Source organism: Humulus lupulus, chromosome 2 (assembly GCF_963169125.1).
Source record: "Humulus lupulus chromosome 2, drHumLupu1.1, whole genome shotgun sequence".
NCBI classification, from domain to species: domain Eukaryota; kingdom Viridiplantae; phylum Streptophyta; class Magnoliopsida; order Rosales; family Cannabaceae; genus Humulus; species Humulus lupulus.
The window spans coordinates 6,861,938-6,876,227 of NC_084794.1; the positions used below are offsets into that span (position 1 = coordinate 6,861,938).

Consider the following 14,290-nt stretch of genomic DNA (forward strand, 5'->3'; position numbering starts at 1 on the left):
AAAGATATTGCCACTAATTATTCTATATAAAAACATCCCACTTTTCATTAACGAAATTTGACATCACACTTTTCTACTATTATGTATGAACAACGCTATGTGTCCCGATTGAAAAATTAGCACAGGCCTACTAGCATTTATACATTGGTTTATTGAATTATTTTCAGATTTTTAGAAAGAAAATAATTATTTAGTTTTCAGGTGGCCCAGTCAAAAGAAGACAATGAAACGAGCAATTTTGTCAATCAGAATCAAAATTATGTGTACTTTTTTCCCCATTTTATTTGTTTTTAAATAGATGAAAAAAATTAATGATGAACATAGATAAAAAAAAAGATTTGTATATTTATTGCAATCATCCAGGAAAGAAATTAACACAAAGAATGGAATGAAAGTTAAAAAATTCATTAAATAAAATTAATACTTGATGGATATTCCTTGTTTGGCCAAATATGTCATGTCACAATTCACCAAGAGAAACCTTTGTTCGGCGTTTTTCTTAAGTCTACATTGGGCTTTTTTTATCATCTCAGCACTTTATTTTTTATCGATTGGAATTTTTTTCTAGATTTTAGAAACTTGTCCGCACTTTATTTATTTTTTCCTTGTTTGAACATCTTGATAATAATGGTGTTCATAAACTAGGCAAATATTCACTTACCATACAAAATGAATTAGGATAATGATCTTTTTACTTATGATTATTATCAATGAGATTTGTTCTATCCTTTAAAAAAAATTAAACGTTCTCTTTTATTTAGTAAAATACAAAACTTGAAAAAGAACTAAACATCTGTGTGGCTGCTGGGATTCGAGCCCAGGTCTCCACGGCCACAACGTGGAATTCTTACCACTAAACTACAGCCACTATTTGACAAATTCTTAGCAAAAACAATATTTATTAATGTTTTTTATACCATAGTTTTTTTTATTTCTTTCAATAATTAGCATCATCACATGTTCCTACCATATCCTAAAGTCAAAACCAAATTAATTAAAGAAATTTAGTTTTGGATAGGAACAAAAAAAAAAAAAAAACTTCAAAATAATAGATTTGTAAAATTGAAGCTCCAAAATAATATTGGTTACTTCTAGGGTGTTCCCCCTCCTGTTTTTTTATACTGTGATTATTTTCGGTGAATTTTTTTATGACCGTGTATATTATAATTATTTAGAGCACCATATAAATTTTCAGAAAATTCTGAATAGTTTACAATGCCGAAAACAATGTTCAAATAGTGTATTGCACCCGTGGCTGTTTTTTCTTATGTGCGTGGAAGATAATTTGTTTGAATCATATTTTCGATATTGTAAATTATTTAGGAATTCTTAAAAATTTACAGAATGCTCTAAATAACTACAGTATACACGATCATAAAAGAAATTATACCGAAAAATTATTTCAGTACTAAAAACAAGAAAGGAAATGCACTGGTGCTCCCAAAAACATAGAGTGCACTCTAAAATTTTCATATTATTTATTGGATGATACTAAAAAGTAAAAATAGATGAATGGTTGGGTCTTGGGTGTGCAGTCTTTTATTGTCGTTTATAAACTCTAAATATGATCCACTCTCTTCAACCTAACCAATCAATTGTAGTAATTACTATTTAAGTATTGTAATTCACATTGGTTTTAGTTGGAAAAAGCCAATACACACCTTATTGCGTACAATCTAAGTTTTCTCAAATATATGCTACGGAAACTAAGTTTAAAAATTATTGAACATTTTAATATTCTTTTTAAAATTAATTATGGATTAAAATAAGAAACCATACAAAAATAAATTAATAAAAAATCTATTTTCAATTCTCTTGTGTGAGGCATTGTAAAGGAAATATTTTTTTTTTTATTTTATAAAATACATGTGAAGGAAAGACTTTTAATTAATGATGAAGTGCATGATACAACAACTTAATATACCAAAACATTTTATTTCTTTTGCGTAAAGTTTCCTTAAAGATATGGCCATTGACATTTCATACATTTTTAAAAATTATATATTATAAATTATCATAAATAATTTTAGTTGAAAATTAATGACACATGTGAGGCACAATTAATAATTGAAATAAATGGTGCATACATATGACACATAATTTATTATGCTTGATTTTTTTAGTTTTTTTTTAAGTATAGTTATGAAAAATTATAGGATTTCTTACGTTCAAAAAATCTCACACTTGACCAAGAAAATAAAATTTTGCAATTTCTCACATATTTAATTTTATTAGTTTATGTATTGAGTATAAATAATAGAGAAAGATTATGCACTTCATAGTGTTTTGTTAATATTGGTGTTGACAAAAGTTGGTCTTGGTATGTGTATAGTTATAAATTCTAATTTTTTATTATCACAATGTATATTATAGTCACTTAGAACAATCTACAAATTTTAAAGAAATTTCGAATAATTTATAGTGTCAAAAATAATATTTAAACAATCGAATTTTTCATACGTGCTTGTGTTTGAGTATACGTGTGCAACAAACTATTTGAAATTAATTTTTGACACCATAAATTATTCAAAATTTTTTAAAATTTTGTCTAATGTTCTAAATAATTACAATATATACTATAATAATAAAAAATTAAAATTTATAACTCTCTACCTACACGTGGAAACCAACTTTTGTTGTTGAGAGTTAATTGTTCCATAAATAATAATAATAATAATAATATCCTTGATTTCTATTTTCCCATCTGTCTTTTTATTATCTATATTATTTTATTCTCTCCGTTTTTAACGTGTTGTGTTTTTTTTCTAAGTTTGAGCCGAAATTAATAATAATAATAATAATAATTAATTAATTAATTAATAATTGGCGTTGATCACTCTTTAAATTTCTAATTACGATTCTAGAGGTTAAGACTACAAACATTCCACGTGGTTGTCCTGATCCGGAGAAGAAGACCCCACAATCTGGACGGTGTACCACATATCCGTGGACACATCCCAGCCGTCGATATACTCCTCGTTTTGCCACGTGTCATCATCTTATACACATGTCACTCTCGCAGTGGCTGGTCAAACTAAATTTTATTAAAAGAGAATTGTGGGGCCCAATACTAAGGCCCATCACGGTGGTGGCAAATCCGAACAAGTCGGACATATATGTTGTTCTAATTTCAATCCAAATTGGAAACTTAATAATTGACAATATATTATAAAAATAATGGATAAGGTGGCTTATGAACAACCTGAAAAGCCAATTAATAAGAGCCGTTGGATGGGAGAGATTAGATGATCAGATACTGGACACGTGTCAGTGCGGATCTGGCGTGCTTATCTGGCAGAGTAGCGAATGGGGTGAGAGAGAGAGAAAGAGAGAGGTCATACAAGACAAGATGGAGCCAGCTAGCCAACGACGTGCGACCAATCAAATAATTTAAAATAGTAAAAAATGATGACGTGGAATTGTCTTTGTATGCCCAATTGGGGGGCTCAAAATTTGTAACCCTAATGATTGAACCAAATTTTAATGTAATTAATATCAATTTAATCATAAGATTAGAATAGGATACTATACTAATCTCCATTAACATGTTCATCATCGATGTTTTTGCTTAATATAAATACTTTCTGAATTTTTCGATATTTGGCAATTCAGTCTTTTTTTTGTTTCAATTAAGTACCTAAATTAGAAAAAAAAACAATAGTAATTACTTTTTTTTAATAAAATTCTAATATTTTTATAGATAATTTTACTATTTTTCTCACATAATTTTTTTTTGAAATTGTTAATGTTTATAAAATTCAAGAATTAGTATAAATACTTTCTGAATTTTTCGATATTTGGCAATTCAGTCTTTTTTTTTGTTTCAATTAAGTACCTAAATTAGAAAAAAAAAACAATAGTAATTAATTTTTTTTAATAAAATTCTAATATTTTTAAAGATAATTTTACTATTTTTCTCACATAATTTTTTTTCTTAAGGAACATTTACCCTAAAATTCTTGCAAATTTTTTGTTAATGTAGTTATTTAGAGCATCCTGCAAATTTTTAGAAAATTCCGAATAATTTACCGTGCAAAAAATTAGTTTAAAAACAGGTTGTTGCACGCGTGACTAATTTTTTTATGCACGTGGAAAATAACATGTTATAACCTAGTTTTCGGCACTATAAATTATTCGGAATTTTCTGAAAATTTACAAGAATCTCTAAATAATTATAATATACATGATCATAAAAAAAAAATCGCGCCGAAAATTGTTCATAGGTCAGAAATACAAAAGAACTCCACCGATGAGACTCTTTTTGAAGCCCCTACCCTAGAATTATCCAAAATTCCTTAGGTAATTTTTTATTATATTAGTAAGAGTGATGCCAGATAATTTTTTTTTATTTATATAAAATTTTTTTCCTTCTTAAAGGGAGACCATGTGATTTTTAATATTTTTATGAAGTATTTAGCTAACTGTTTGGAACTCTCTAGCTTGCTGTATTTGCTAGAAAATGTCCAGTTTGGCAAGTTTGTTTTATTTGTTCACTTGTTTATAATTTTTCTGTTTTTGCTTGTATTTATTTTTGTTTGCTATATGTGCATAATTGTAGTAAGTTTGAAAAAATTATTTGAAATTAGCATCATCAATATAAAAATGTTCACATATATACTACTTTTTATTTATTATTTTTTTTTTTTTTTAACTTTTCCTCTTTTACCAATTATAAGGTTCTTTGCTTTTGCTTTTATGCATTTTTAAGGAGGAAGAATAGGCTTGATTTTTTTTTTTTTTTTTTATGGTTTTATAAAATTATTATATTTTAAAAATAGTAATTGTAAACAATTAATTAAAATTTTACTTCATTTTTTTATGAAGATTAGGTAAGTTAGTTAGAAAATAAACAACTAGTCAATATTTTAATGGGTCTCACATATAATATTTGATTTTTTTTTTATATAAAAAAATGATTACTTGATAACTTCCCACTAAAGAAATGTTCAAATATATAATGCAAGTGCTAGAAATCATAGTGGGAAAGTGATAGGGATAATATGTTATTAGTTTGCTTATAATCTCAATAGTTGAGGATTGTTTAAGCCCTGTCCTTTTACATGTATAGGTAATTTTATTTTGTATTTATATACATAATATCTCTCAAGAATGATAGTGATATGTACTCATAAAATGCATGTGGCATAAATTAAAAGCAATTAGGTTTTTGATATATTTATATACACACACATATTTTTCTTTTTTCTTCTGTGGTCCCAAATCCCAATTTCTAAATTATTGTTGGTTTTTGTTGGAATGAATCAATGGTGGGGTTTTTTTTTTTGTTAAATTTTTGTGACATTATGATTTTTCAAAGTTGAATATGGTACACAAAAACCACGTGAATAATGGTAGATACATATCAAATGAAAAAAAGAGATCTCATAATTCATTGAGAAGATTTTTTTTTTTTTTTTGCATAAGTTGTCCTAACTTTTTAAATACAAAGATAAAATAATAATTAAAATTAAAATAAAAGGTACATAGCCCATTTTACTATGATTATTTTAATGTGATGTTCATATTTATTGTCGAATTTCCGCTTCACAAAAAATATATAGATTTTCTAAAAAAATCCACAACTATAAATTAGTTGTGATCATGGATTACATGTGTCATGCTCCTCTTTTCTCTCTTAAAACAAAGACTTTTCTTCTTTCCTTAAAATTGAAAAATAGAACAAGATAAGTGGAAATTTATATATTGTTTTTTATTTTCTTTCTTTCTAATTATGATACTTTGATTCCTCAAAATGAAAATGATAGAAAGATATATGAATTAAAAAAATAATAATAATTGTTTATTGCTAATGTTGTGAGCATAATCAATACACAATAATGCTCATATATTTAAATCAAAAGTAAAATCCACCTTAGCAAGAATAATCTATAATTAATTAGCCTTGTCTCTCGGGTCTATCAAAGGATTTTGTTACAATTCGACTTTTTGTAACAGTAATTTACCATAAATAAATAACACCCTCTTAAGTAATATATATTATTTACATGGCATGATTGCTCAAATAAATAAATACAAATAAAAAAGAAAAAGACACAATCAAACAAATGAAACAAGTGGTTAAGTTGAGTATAAATAAGAAGAGAGATTTATGATAACTGTTCTTCTATTTTGAGGAGTTTTGTCTGAACAGAAAAAAGTTGAACTCTTTTTGATTCCAAATCCAAACCAAGAGGGAGGAGACACAGAGAAGAAACTGTAGTCTCTGGTATTGTAATGGAACAAGATTCAAGGCTCCATGGAGAATCAACAGAAGGTGATTTGGAAGCTAGAGACCCAGAAACCAACCCTCTAAGGCAGACTCTGCTCAAGCGAAACACAACACTTTCTTCCAACCATTTAGCCATTGTTGGCACCAAAGTCTCCCATATAGAGAGTTTGGATTATGAGTAAGTGATATCACTATAAATATATATATGTATAGTAAAAAAAAATCAAATCTTTTCAATAACCCAGTTCATTTCAGTGAGTTCTCTTTTGATTTTTGATTTTTTTTTTTCTAGAATCAATGAAAATGATCTCTTCAAGCAAGACTGGAGAACCAGATCCAGAGTACAAGTTCTTCAGTACATATTCTTGAAATGGACATTGGCTTGCCTTGTGGGGCTCCTCACTGGAATAATCGCCACTCTTATCAACCTTGCTGTTGAGAACATTGCCGGTTATAAGCTTCTAGCTGTATTTGCTTATATAGAACAAGACAGGTGTTTATTGATCACTATTCCTGAATATGTATTATGGGAACTAATTGATCATTCATCACCCATAATTGAAAATTGTGTTATGTATGTAGGTACTTCATGGGGCTTCTGTATTTCACAGCAGCCAATTTTTTTCTGACCATGGTTGCTGCTGTTCTGTGTGTGTGGTTTGCTCCCACGGCGGCTGGTCCTGGTATTCCTGAGATCAAGGCTTATCTCAATGGAGTTGACACTCCCAACATGTTTGGTGCAACCACATTGATTGTCAAGGTCTGTTATTGGCTTCTGAACTAGAATGAACTTGTAGTGTAACTTTGGAGCTTTGAGGCATAAGTATAAGTAGTAAACTTCTAAGACTCAAATAAAATAGTTCTACTAAGAAATCCCAGATCCTGCATATACAATAGTTCAAATCAATGTATGTGTATGATCACTTGAGCAACCTTTTTTTCTCGGATTAAAGCTTTATTGTCTATCTTTTTGGGCATCTCTAACTCATATTGGTCGCAATGATATTAAAACAGCCCATAAATTAGCCCAACATGCCTTTTGCTAGACAAAAATAAAAATGCATGATCAGTAAAAGATAGTTAATTTCACTTTGAAACAGTTGAGTTCAATGAAATGAAGCATTTTTTTATTTTGTTCCTTGTAGATAGTTGGAAGCATTGGAGCTGTTTCAGCTGGCCTGGATCTTGGAAAGGAAGGACCTCTTGTGCACATTGGCAGTTGCATAGCTTCTTTGTTAGGACAAGGGGGCCCTGATAACTACCGGATTAGATGGCGATGGCTTAGGTATTTCAATAATGACCGCGACCGACGGGATCTCATCACCTGTGGTTCTTCCTCAGGGGTTTGTGCAGCCTTCCGTTCGCCTGTTGGTGGCGTTCTTTTCTCCCTCGAAGAGGTGGCTACATGGTGGAGAAGCGCCCTGCTATGGAGAACTTTCTTCAGCACAGCAGTTGTGGTGGTGGTTCTCAGGGCATTCATTGAGATATGCAATAGTGGACAATGTGGGCTGTTTGGAAGGGGAGGACTGATCATGTTTGATGTAAGCAGTGTTCCTGTTACGTACCATGCAATGGACATTATCCCTGTTGTTTTAATTGGTGTCATTGGTGGACTTCTGGGAGCCCTTTACAACCATGTTCTTCACAAGGTCCTTAGGCTGTACAATCTCATTAATCAGTAAGCACCCTATCTGAGCTTCTATAGGTTTTGTTTTGAAACAACTAACATAAGAATAGTGTAGTAGAAGTTTGGCATAAACAACCCAACTTCATACTCGTTTCTCACAATGCTAGATTTTTATCCTAGTGTTTAAAAAACCTAATGCAATGTGATTAGGGATGACAAAGGCACCGTTGTAATCCACTCCCAATGGCATAATTTTTTTAGGCAGGGCAGTGATGATATTACTTGCCCACCACCAAACGAGTTGGTATTTCAAAAACCAACAGTTTTCCTTTCTAAAAAAGTAATAGTTTTGGTGTGGGAATGATATTTCAAAAACAGTAATATTAGACACTCGTAATATACATAATAATGTGGCACTCTAAATGCAATGTTAGGTAAAAAAAATTGGTAGGAATTTTATTATAGCATAATAGCAAGTACATTTCTTATATTTATTATTTTAAACAAAAAAGACAATGAATTTATCTTCTTGGCAGGAAGGGAAAAATCCCCAAGCTCCTCCTCAGTCTTGGTGTATCACTCTTTACTTCTGTGTGCCTATATGGTCTACCTTTCCTTGCCCCTTGTACAGCCTGTGATCCTTCTCTTGAAGAGTCTGCTTGCCCCACTAATGGACGATCAGGCAACTATAAGCAGTTCAACTGCCCCAAAGGATACTATAATGATCTAGCAACTCTACTCCTTACCACCAATGATGATGCAGTTCGCAACATCTTTTCGACGAACTCTGCAGGCGAATATAATCCTGTCTCCCTTCTAATCTTCTTTGCACTCTATTGCGTCTTAGGACTAATCACATTTGGTATCGCCGTGCCATCTGGGTTGTTCCTTCCTATTATCCTCATGGGATCAGCTTATGGCCGTCTGCTCGGTATGGCAATGGGATCTCACACAAGTATTGATCAGGGGCTCTACGCTGTTCTTGGTGCAGCCTCTCTCATGGCTGGTTCAATGAGGATGACTGTGTCGCTCTGTGTGATATTTCTTGAACTCACCAACAATCTTCTTTTACTACCCATAACCATGATTGTCCTCTTAATTTCCAAAACCGTGGGAGATAGTTTCAATCTAAGCATCTATGAGATTATACTGGAGTTGAAAGGCCTGCCTTTCTTGGATGCAAATCCAGAACCTTGGATGAGGAATCTCACTGTTGCAGAGCTTGCTGATGCCAAGCCGCCAGTCGTTACACTTAATGGAATTGAAAGGGTGTCTCGGGTTGTGGAAGTTCTCAGAAACACTACACATAATGGTTTCCCTGTTGTAGATGATGGGGTGTTACGGCCTGTGGGAGTGGGCGTTGAGGTAACCGAATTGCATGGAGTAATCCTCAGAACTCACCTGCTCCAAGTGCTAAAAAAGAAATGGTTTCTGACAGAGAAACGAAGAACAGAAGATTGGGAAGTGAGAGTGAAATTTACCTCAGTTGATTTGGCCGAAAGGGAAGGAAAAATTGAAGAGGTGACAGTGACAAGGGATGAAATGGAGATGTACATAGATCTGCATCCCCTGACAAATACAACACCTTACACGGTGGTAGAAAGTATGTCTGTGGCAAAAGCTATGGTTCTCTTCAGATCAGTGGGGCTCCGCCATATGCTCATTGTACCAAAGTATCAAGCAGCCGGGGTGAGTTTATATAACAATTTTCACTCACTTGAAGTGCACTGCAATCCCATTAAATAGTTCATGGCATTCTCCCTGTTTATTTTTAAAGCATTTCTACTCTTTTCTTATCTCAGTAATTGAAACAATAATAGAGTTATATATCTTAAGATTATATTAACAATCATGATGCACTTTGTACGATACATATAACTAACCTGAAGGTGTGTGCTATTTATAGGTGCCTCCGGTGGTTGGCATTTTGACAAGGCAGGACTTGCGGGCACACAACATTTTGTCTGCTTTTCCACATCTGGCAAGATCTAAGAGCAGAGAGAAGCCATGAACATCTATAATCAAAGAATGGCGGCATTGACTTTCTTGGCGCAAGATGTCTCATTCTTTATTCTTTAAAAAGTTTGATCAAGTTATACACATTCTCTCATCAGAGACTAAGAGGGTCCAATAAGATGCCAAAAAGATATGTAAAGCTTCATTCAAATTCTCAGAGAGCCACATAAGATGCCACGGTCCACAGGGACATAAAATCAAATTTCAATTATTCTTTTTACATGAATTTCAGTCAAAGGAGAACAAAATTTCATTTCTTCTACAGAAAAAAAAAAACCATCAAAAAAGGTGTGGAGGATTTTGGTCAGAGATTTTTGTTTTGCTTTTCATTCTTCTTCTTCTTCCAAGAACCGCACTATGAATATATATATATTTTTTGAGAGAGAGTAAAATAGACTTGTAATTTTCACTTGTCATTCTTCACACGTTTCTTCTTCTTCTTTGCTGATTTCTTTTTATTTTGGCTTACTCTTCCACCCCTCTTGAACACAGCCAACACCTCAATGCTGCAGCAATGATTTAGAATACAGACAAATTAATAAGAGCTTAACAAAGAAAATCTACATTGTCAGAATAGCATATATTATCGGAAATCACATACAAAATTAAATAGTTTGTGTTATGTAATATAGACCCCTACTCATTTCAGAGACATGAATTGAAGGAAGGATTAAATAATCAATACCGAATTGAAGGAATACCTTTGAGTGCCTGGGAAAAAGTTGTAACCGTGGGCTTTTTCCAAACGCCATGCCTTGTTAGACAAGAGGGACTTGCAATCCTGTTAGATAATATTTCCTTGATTAGCTTAAAAATGTAACCGGCTTCAAAAATTGAAAACAAGAAAGCCCAAACCAGAAAAATAGATGAACAAGAATAATCTAAAAGAAAATTTTGGCAGCAATCGCTTCAATCATATAATTACCTCTTTGAAGCTTTCCCAACCACAGCTTATATAGATGAGTGTTTGTGGCAGGGATTTCCGGTCTTCTAAAACCATTTTACTCCCTACCTGAACTGAATCTTCCTGTGCACGTAAAATCCAAGGTCTTTTTTCATCTTTGTCCTTTACACTTGGGCTGATGTTCACATTTAAATTGCAATGAATTAATAACTTAACAACAAATGAGTTCCTGGATATAAATATAGTTAGACTAGAAAATGGTTGAACCTTTGAGAGGATGGCTCAGCTTTATGTTTTATAGATGATATGTTTTGTAATGTCTCAATAAGAGATGGATCTAGTCCTTTTCGGGGAGGATCGACAACAATTACATCTGAACCCCTTACCCAACAAAGAGGATCCTGTTAAATTTTGTAAAAACAAAGACATGAGATGTCCGTATCATGAGACATGAATTTTACAAGAAAATTGGTTTTCAAGGTAAAACTAACCTTTGATGTATCTGCATGATGCCAGCTGATGCTACCCTCTATGGAACTTGGTAGACGGTCAACTGTCTTCTCAAAAGATAACTTTGACTCTTTATTGATCTCCACGCATCTAACAGACCTATAAAGGAATGCACTATTGTGATAAGAATAATTTTCTATCATATCAACATTTGAGAGTTCGCATGCAAGTACGCATATAAAAAAATGTATTCCTACCTGCATTTTCTTGAGGCGGCCAAGGAAATTCCGATCACACCAGCTCCTGCATATAAATCAGTGACAGATGATTCATAAGGGACATATTTTTGAAGCTTCTGGAGGAGCAAGTTGAAAGCCTGGAGAAGAGTAGCATTGAACCAAGCAACATAAGTGGGATTTTCACAGGTCAGAGAAGGTAAATATGTTAACTTCAATTAAAAATTTACGAGTAATGATATGTGCACACACTTTTTACACCAAAACATTACACATACCTATGTGTCAAATTCTTTCAACCACCTACATTGATTTAAGATGGGTCCCACTAGATTAAAAAGTCTTGCCACATAAGTGTGTGTAGTGTTTTGGTGTAAAAGGTGTGTGCACACATCATTAATACACCTTTAATGAGAAAAATAAAGTCACCAATAAGACTTCTATCTTTCTCTGGTTTCTCATAAAACTGTATATTTGCATTTTGAATCAAATAAAAAGTTACCCGTGTGTTTGCTTGGCCAAAACTGGATGGAGCCAATGAAATATCAATTCCTCCAACATTTTCCCAAAAGTCTGCTTCTCCTACAAGATGTCTCCACCTATTGCCAAAAATTATCTGCATCACCAATTAAGCATAGTAGTTAGGCAGTAAAGTCTTGACTCATGGAGAATAACGAAAAACACAATTCAAAATTCTTAAACTATAATGAGTAATATTTTTTTTATAAGAACTATGATGTGAACATGTCACTTAGAGATAATCTCATATCTTACATTGTTAGTTGATGTCTGAAAGTTGGCCCATACAGAGTGAATCAAATGGTTATTGTTCCACCGTCCTCCTTTTTTCCATAAAAACTGCATGGCAACATATATGATTAACATTTACAAGTATTACTCCCGACACTAGAAAAATAAATAAATTAGGGAAGGAAAAGAACCCTCGTCACAACCTCTCAAAAAAAATCCACTTACATTGGTCAAGGCATGCAATTTTTGCGAATTATGGGAAGTTTCATTTCTTGAATTCCAAACTAAAGAAACCTGTACTTTACCTAGAAAAATATGAAACATTTATAAGTGAAAAAAGATGGCACCATTCTAAATATTAAGTTAATATAGAAAAAGAGTTCAGGCAAAAACCATTTAGATATCTTTTGGAGGCAGGAAGGGTGGTATCATGTGTCGTCACGGCCATCTGCAAATTTAATCAATTAAACTAATATCTATTTTTTTAGCTCAAATTACTAGCTAATGTAATGATAATCGTTCAGTCACCTGTACGTATCGAAGATCACCAGTTCCCTCATCTTCATCATATGGCTCAATGCTTAATTCAGTAATACCTGATACTCAAGCAAAAAAAAAAAAAAAAAAAAAAACATTTTAACCCCTAAAATAACCAAAAGAAAACCACCCCATATAACCATATTGCAGTTGTAGCTACTGTACACATACATACAAACACACCTTGTTTCAACAGCTCTACAGCCGCATTTATGTTTGGATGATGAGCTGAAATAACAAAGCATTAATTAATATGTATAAAAATGGTTACTTCAAAGGGAAAAATCTGAATTGAAATATAAACTGGAACCTTTGCAATCGGGAATATCTACAGCATTATGAGTGCCCTCCTGGTACAATCCCACCACGGGATTCACCGAAGAGCCACGAACCGCTAATTTTGCACGACACCTCCATCCCCACTATCCAGCACAATTTAAAATGAGAACCAGAAAATTCAACAGTAGAATCATTCTAAAAACAAAGATTTTTGTGTAAACAAGTACCAGTTTACAACTGTCGAAAGTGAAGTCGTCGACACCGAGAGTGTGGAAGAACTCGGTGGCCTCGTCGACTATGCTAGGCCGGTGGAGATTGAACTCGTGCGTGCAACCGGAGCACCTGAAACATACCAAGCAAATTCATCATCATCAACCATTACTATGGTTCAGAGAAGAGAACAAAGAAAAAGTTCAGAACTTTAGAGAATGCGTACGATTGGAAGTGAGGGCAGTGGAGAGCGCAGGTTAGTGATGGCGATGGCGGTGGGGATGAGTTAGGGTTCAGTGAGAGAGAAGAGGGTGGTGGCGCCGGTGAGTGAGAAGGAGGCGTACGAGTATTGTGGGTGCGAACTAGGGTTGGGGAAGCGTGTACGTGGCAGCTGATGATTGGAGAAGGCGGACGAGCCGACGGGAGGCACAGAGCCATAGCTCCACCGGAACTTTTTCTTCTCTGTGGCGGGAAAGGATAATATTAATTTCTGTGTTCACCCAAAACGGTCTGAAACAAAATATCTTCACGGATTACCGGTTCGGGTCGGGTCGGGGATTTTATTCCGACTCCATCTCCATGAATTATCTCATGCTGTCAATGTCGTTTCAGTTGTTTTTTCGCTATTGGCTTTGTCGTTTCATGTGTTATTATTGACATTGTGAGGGACAATTTGATCCAAATCAGTTTCACAGGCATTATTTTCAAATTATTTGTAACTTTAGCATGGGTATTTTAAAGCATATAAATTCTAATTTGCCTTGGTATATGCTTTTTTTTTTGAGTTTAAGATATACTTTATATTTTAATTTTTTTCATACTTAAAATTACTCATTCAATTGTATAGATTTTTTTTTTAAATGCTACAATAAAAACAATAATCAATGCATTTTAATTCGAAACACACATTCTCAAAAACTTAAAATGCACAACAAAATGTCATCTTTAAACAGCAAAAGTATTGCATATTACACACCCAATCTACCTTTTCTCTTATAATTAAAAAAGAAAATATTATTCTCAATTAAATATAATTAAATAAATATATTATT

At 32.8% G+C, this 14,290-nt stretch overlaps 2 protein-coding genes and 1 non-coding gene across 3 annotated transcripts; 1 reads left to right on the plus strand and 2 right to left on the minus strand.

Annotated features, from left to right (window-relative positions):
- Positions 1-796: 796 nt before the first annotated feature.
- On the minus strand, positions 797-868 carry TRNAH-GUG (transfer RNA histidin (anticodon GUG)). The gene has a single exon. It is a non-coding gene; the product is annotated as a tRNA-His (tRNA).
- A 5,239-nt stretch (positions 869-6,107) lies between these two features.
- LOC133817086 (chloride channel protein CLC-a-like) lies at positions 6,108-10,288 on the plus strand. Its single transcript, XM_062249476.1, has 6 exons — positions 6,108-6,407; positions 6,522-6,722; positions 6,812-6,989; positions 7,375-7,907; positions 8,393-9,545; positions 9,763-10,288. The coding sequence occupies exons 1-6, from the start codon at positions 6,235-6,237 to the stop codon at positions 9,865-9,867; spliced, it is 2,343 nt and encodes a 780-aa protein (XP_062105460.1). The 5' UTR covers positions 6,108-6,234; the 3' UTR covers positions 9,868-10,288.
- On the minus strand, positions 9,988-13,731 carry LOC133817087 (uncharacterized). Its single transcript, XM_062249477.1, has 15 exons — positions 13,465-13,731; positions 13,256-13,370; positions 13,060-13,171; positions 12,933-12,977; positions 12,741-12,808; positions 12,606-12,660; positions 12,438-12,517; positions 12,237-12,320; positions 11,965-12,078; positions 11,484-11,602; positions 11,268-11,385; positions 11,044-11,177; positions 10,798-10,951; positions 10,574-10,653; positions 9,988-10,378 (listed from the first exon to the last, which is right to left on the minus strand). The coding sequence occupies exons 1-15, from the start codon at positions 13,674-13,676 to the stop codon at positions 10,279-10,281; spliced, it is 1,590 nt and encodes a 529-aa protein (XP_062105461.1). The 5' UTR covers positions 13,677-13,731; the 3' UTR covers positions 9,988-10,278.
- Positions 13,732-14,290: the final 559 nt, after the last annotated feature.

Bases quoted from the DNA above. Each gene is read 5' to 3' on its own strand.
- LOC133817086 (XM_062249476.1), top strand. From the start codon at position 6,235: ATGGAACAAGATTCAAGGCTCCATGGAGAATCAACAGAAGGTGATTTG. The intron at 6,990-7,374 runs GTCTGTTATTGG...TGTTCCTTGTAG, and splicing joins CAACCACATTGATTGTCAAG to ATAGTTGGAAGCATTGGAGC. The intron at 7,908-8,392 runs GTAAGCACCCTA...TCTTCTTGGCAG, and splicing joins CTGTACAATCTCATTAATCA to GAAGGGAAAAATCCCCAAGC.
- LOC133817087 (XM_062249477.1), bottom strand. From the start codon at position 13,676: ATGGCTCTGTGCCTCCCGTCGGCTCGTCCGCCTTCTCCAATCATCAGC. The intron at 12,321-12,437 runs GTAAGTGGATTT...GTTGCCATGCAG, and splicing joins AATTGCATGCCTTGACCAAT to TTTTTATGGAAAAAAGGAGG. The intron at 11,386-11,483 runs GTAGGAATACAT...ATTCCTTTATAG, and splicing joins GCCGCCTCAAGAAAATGCAG to GTCTGTTAGATGCGTGGAGA.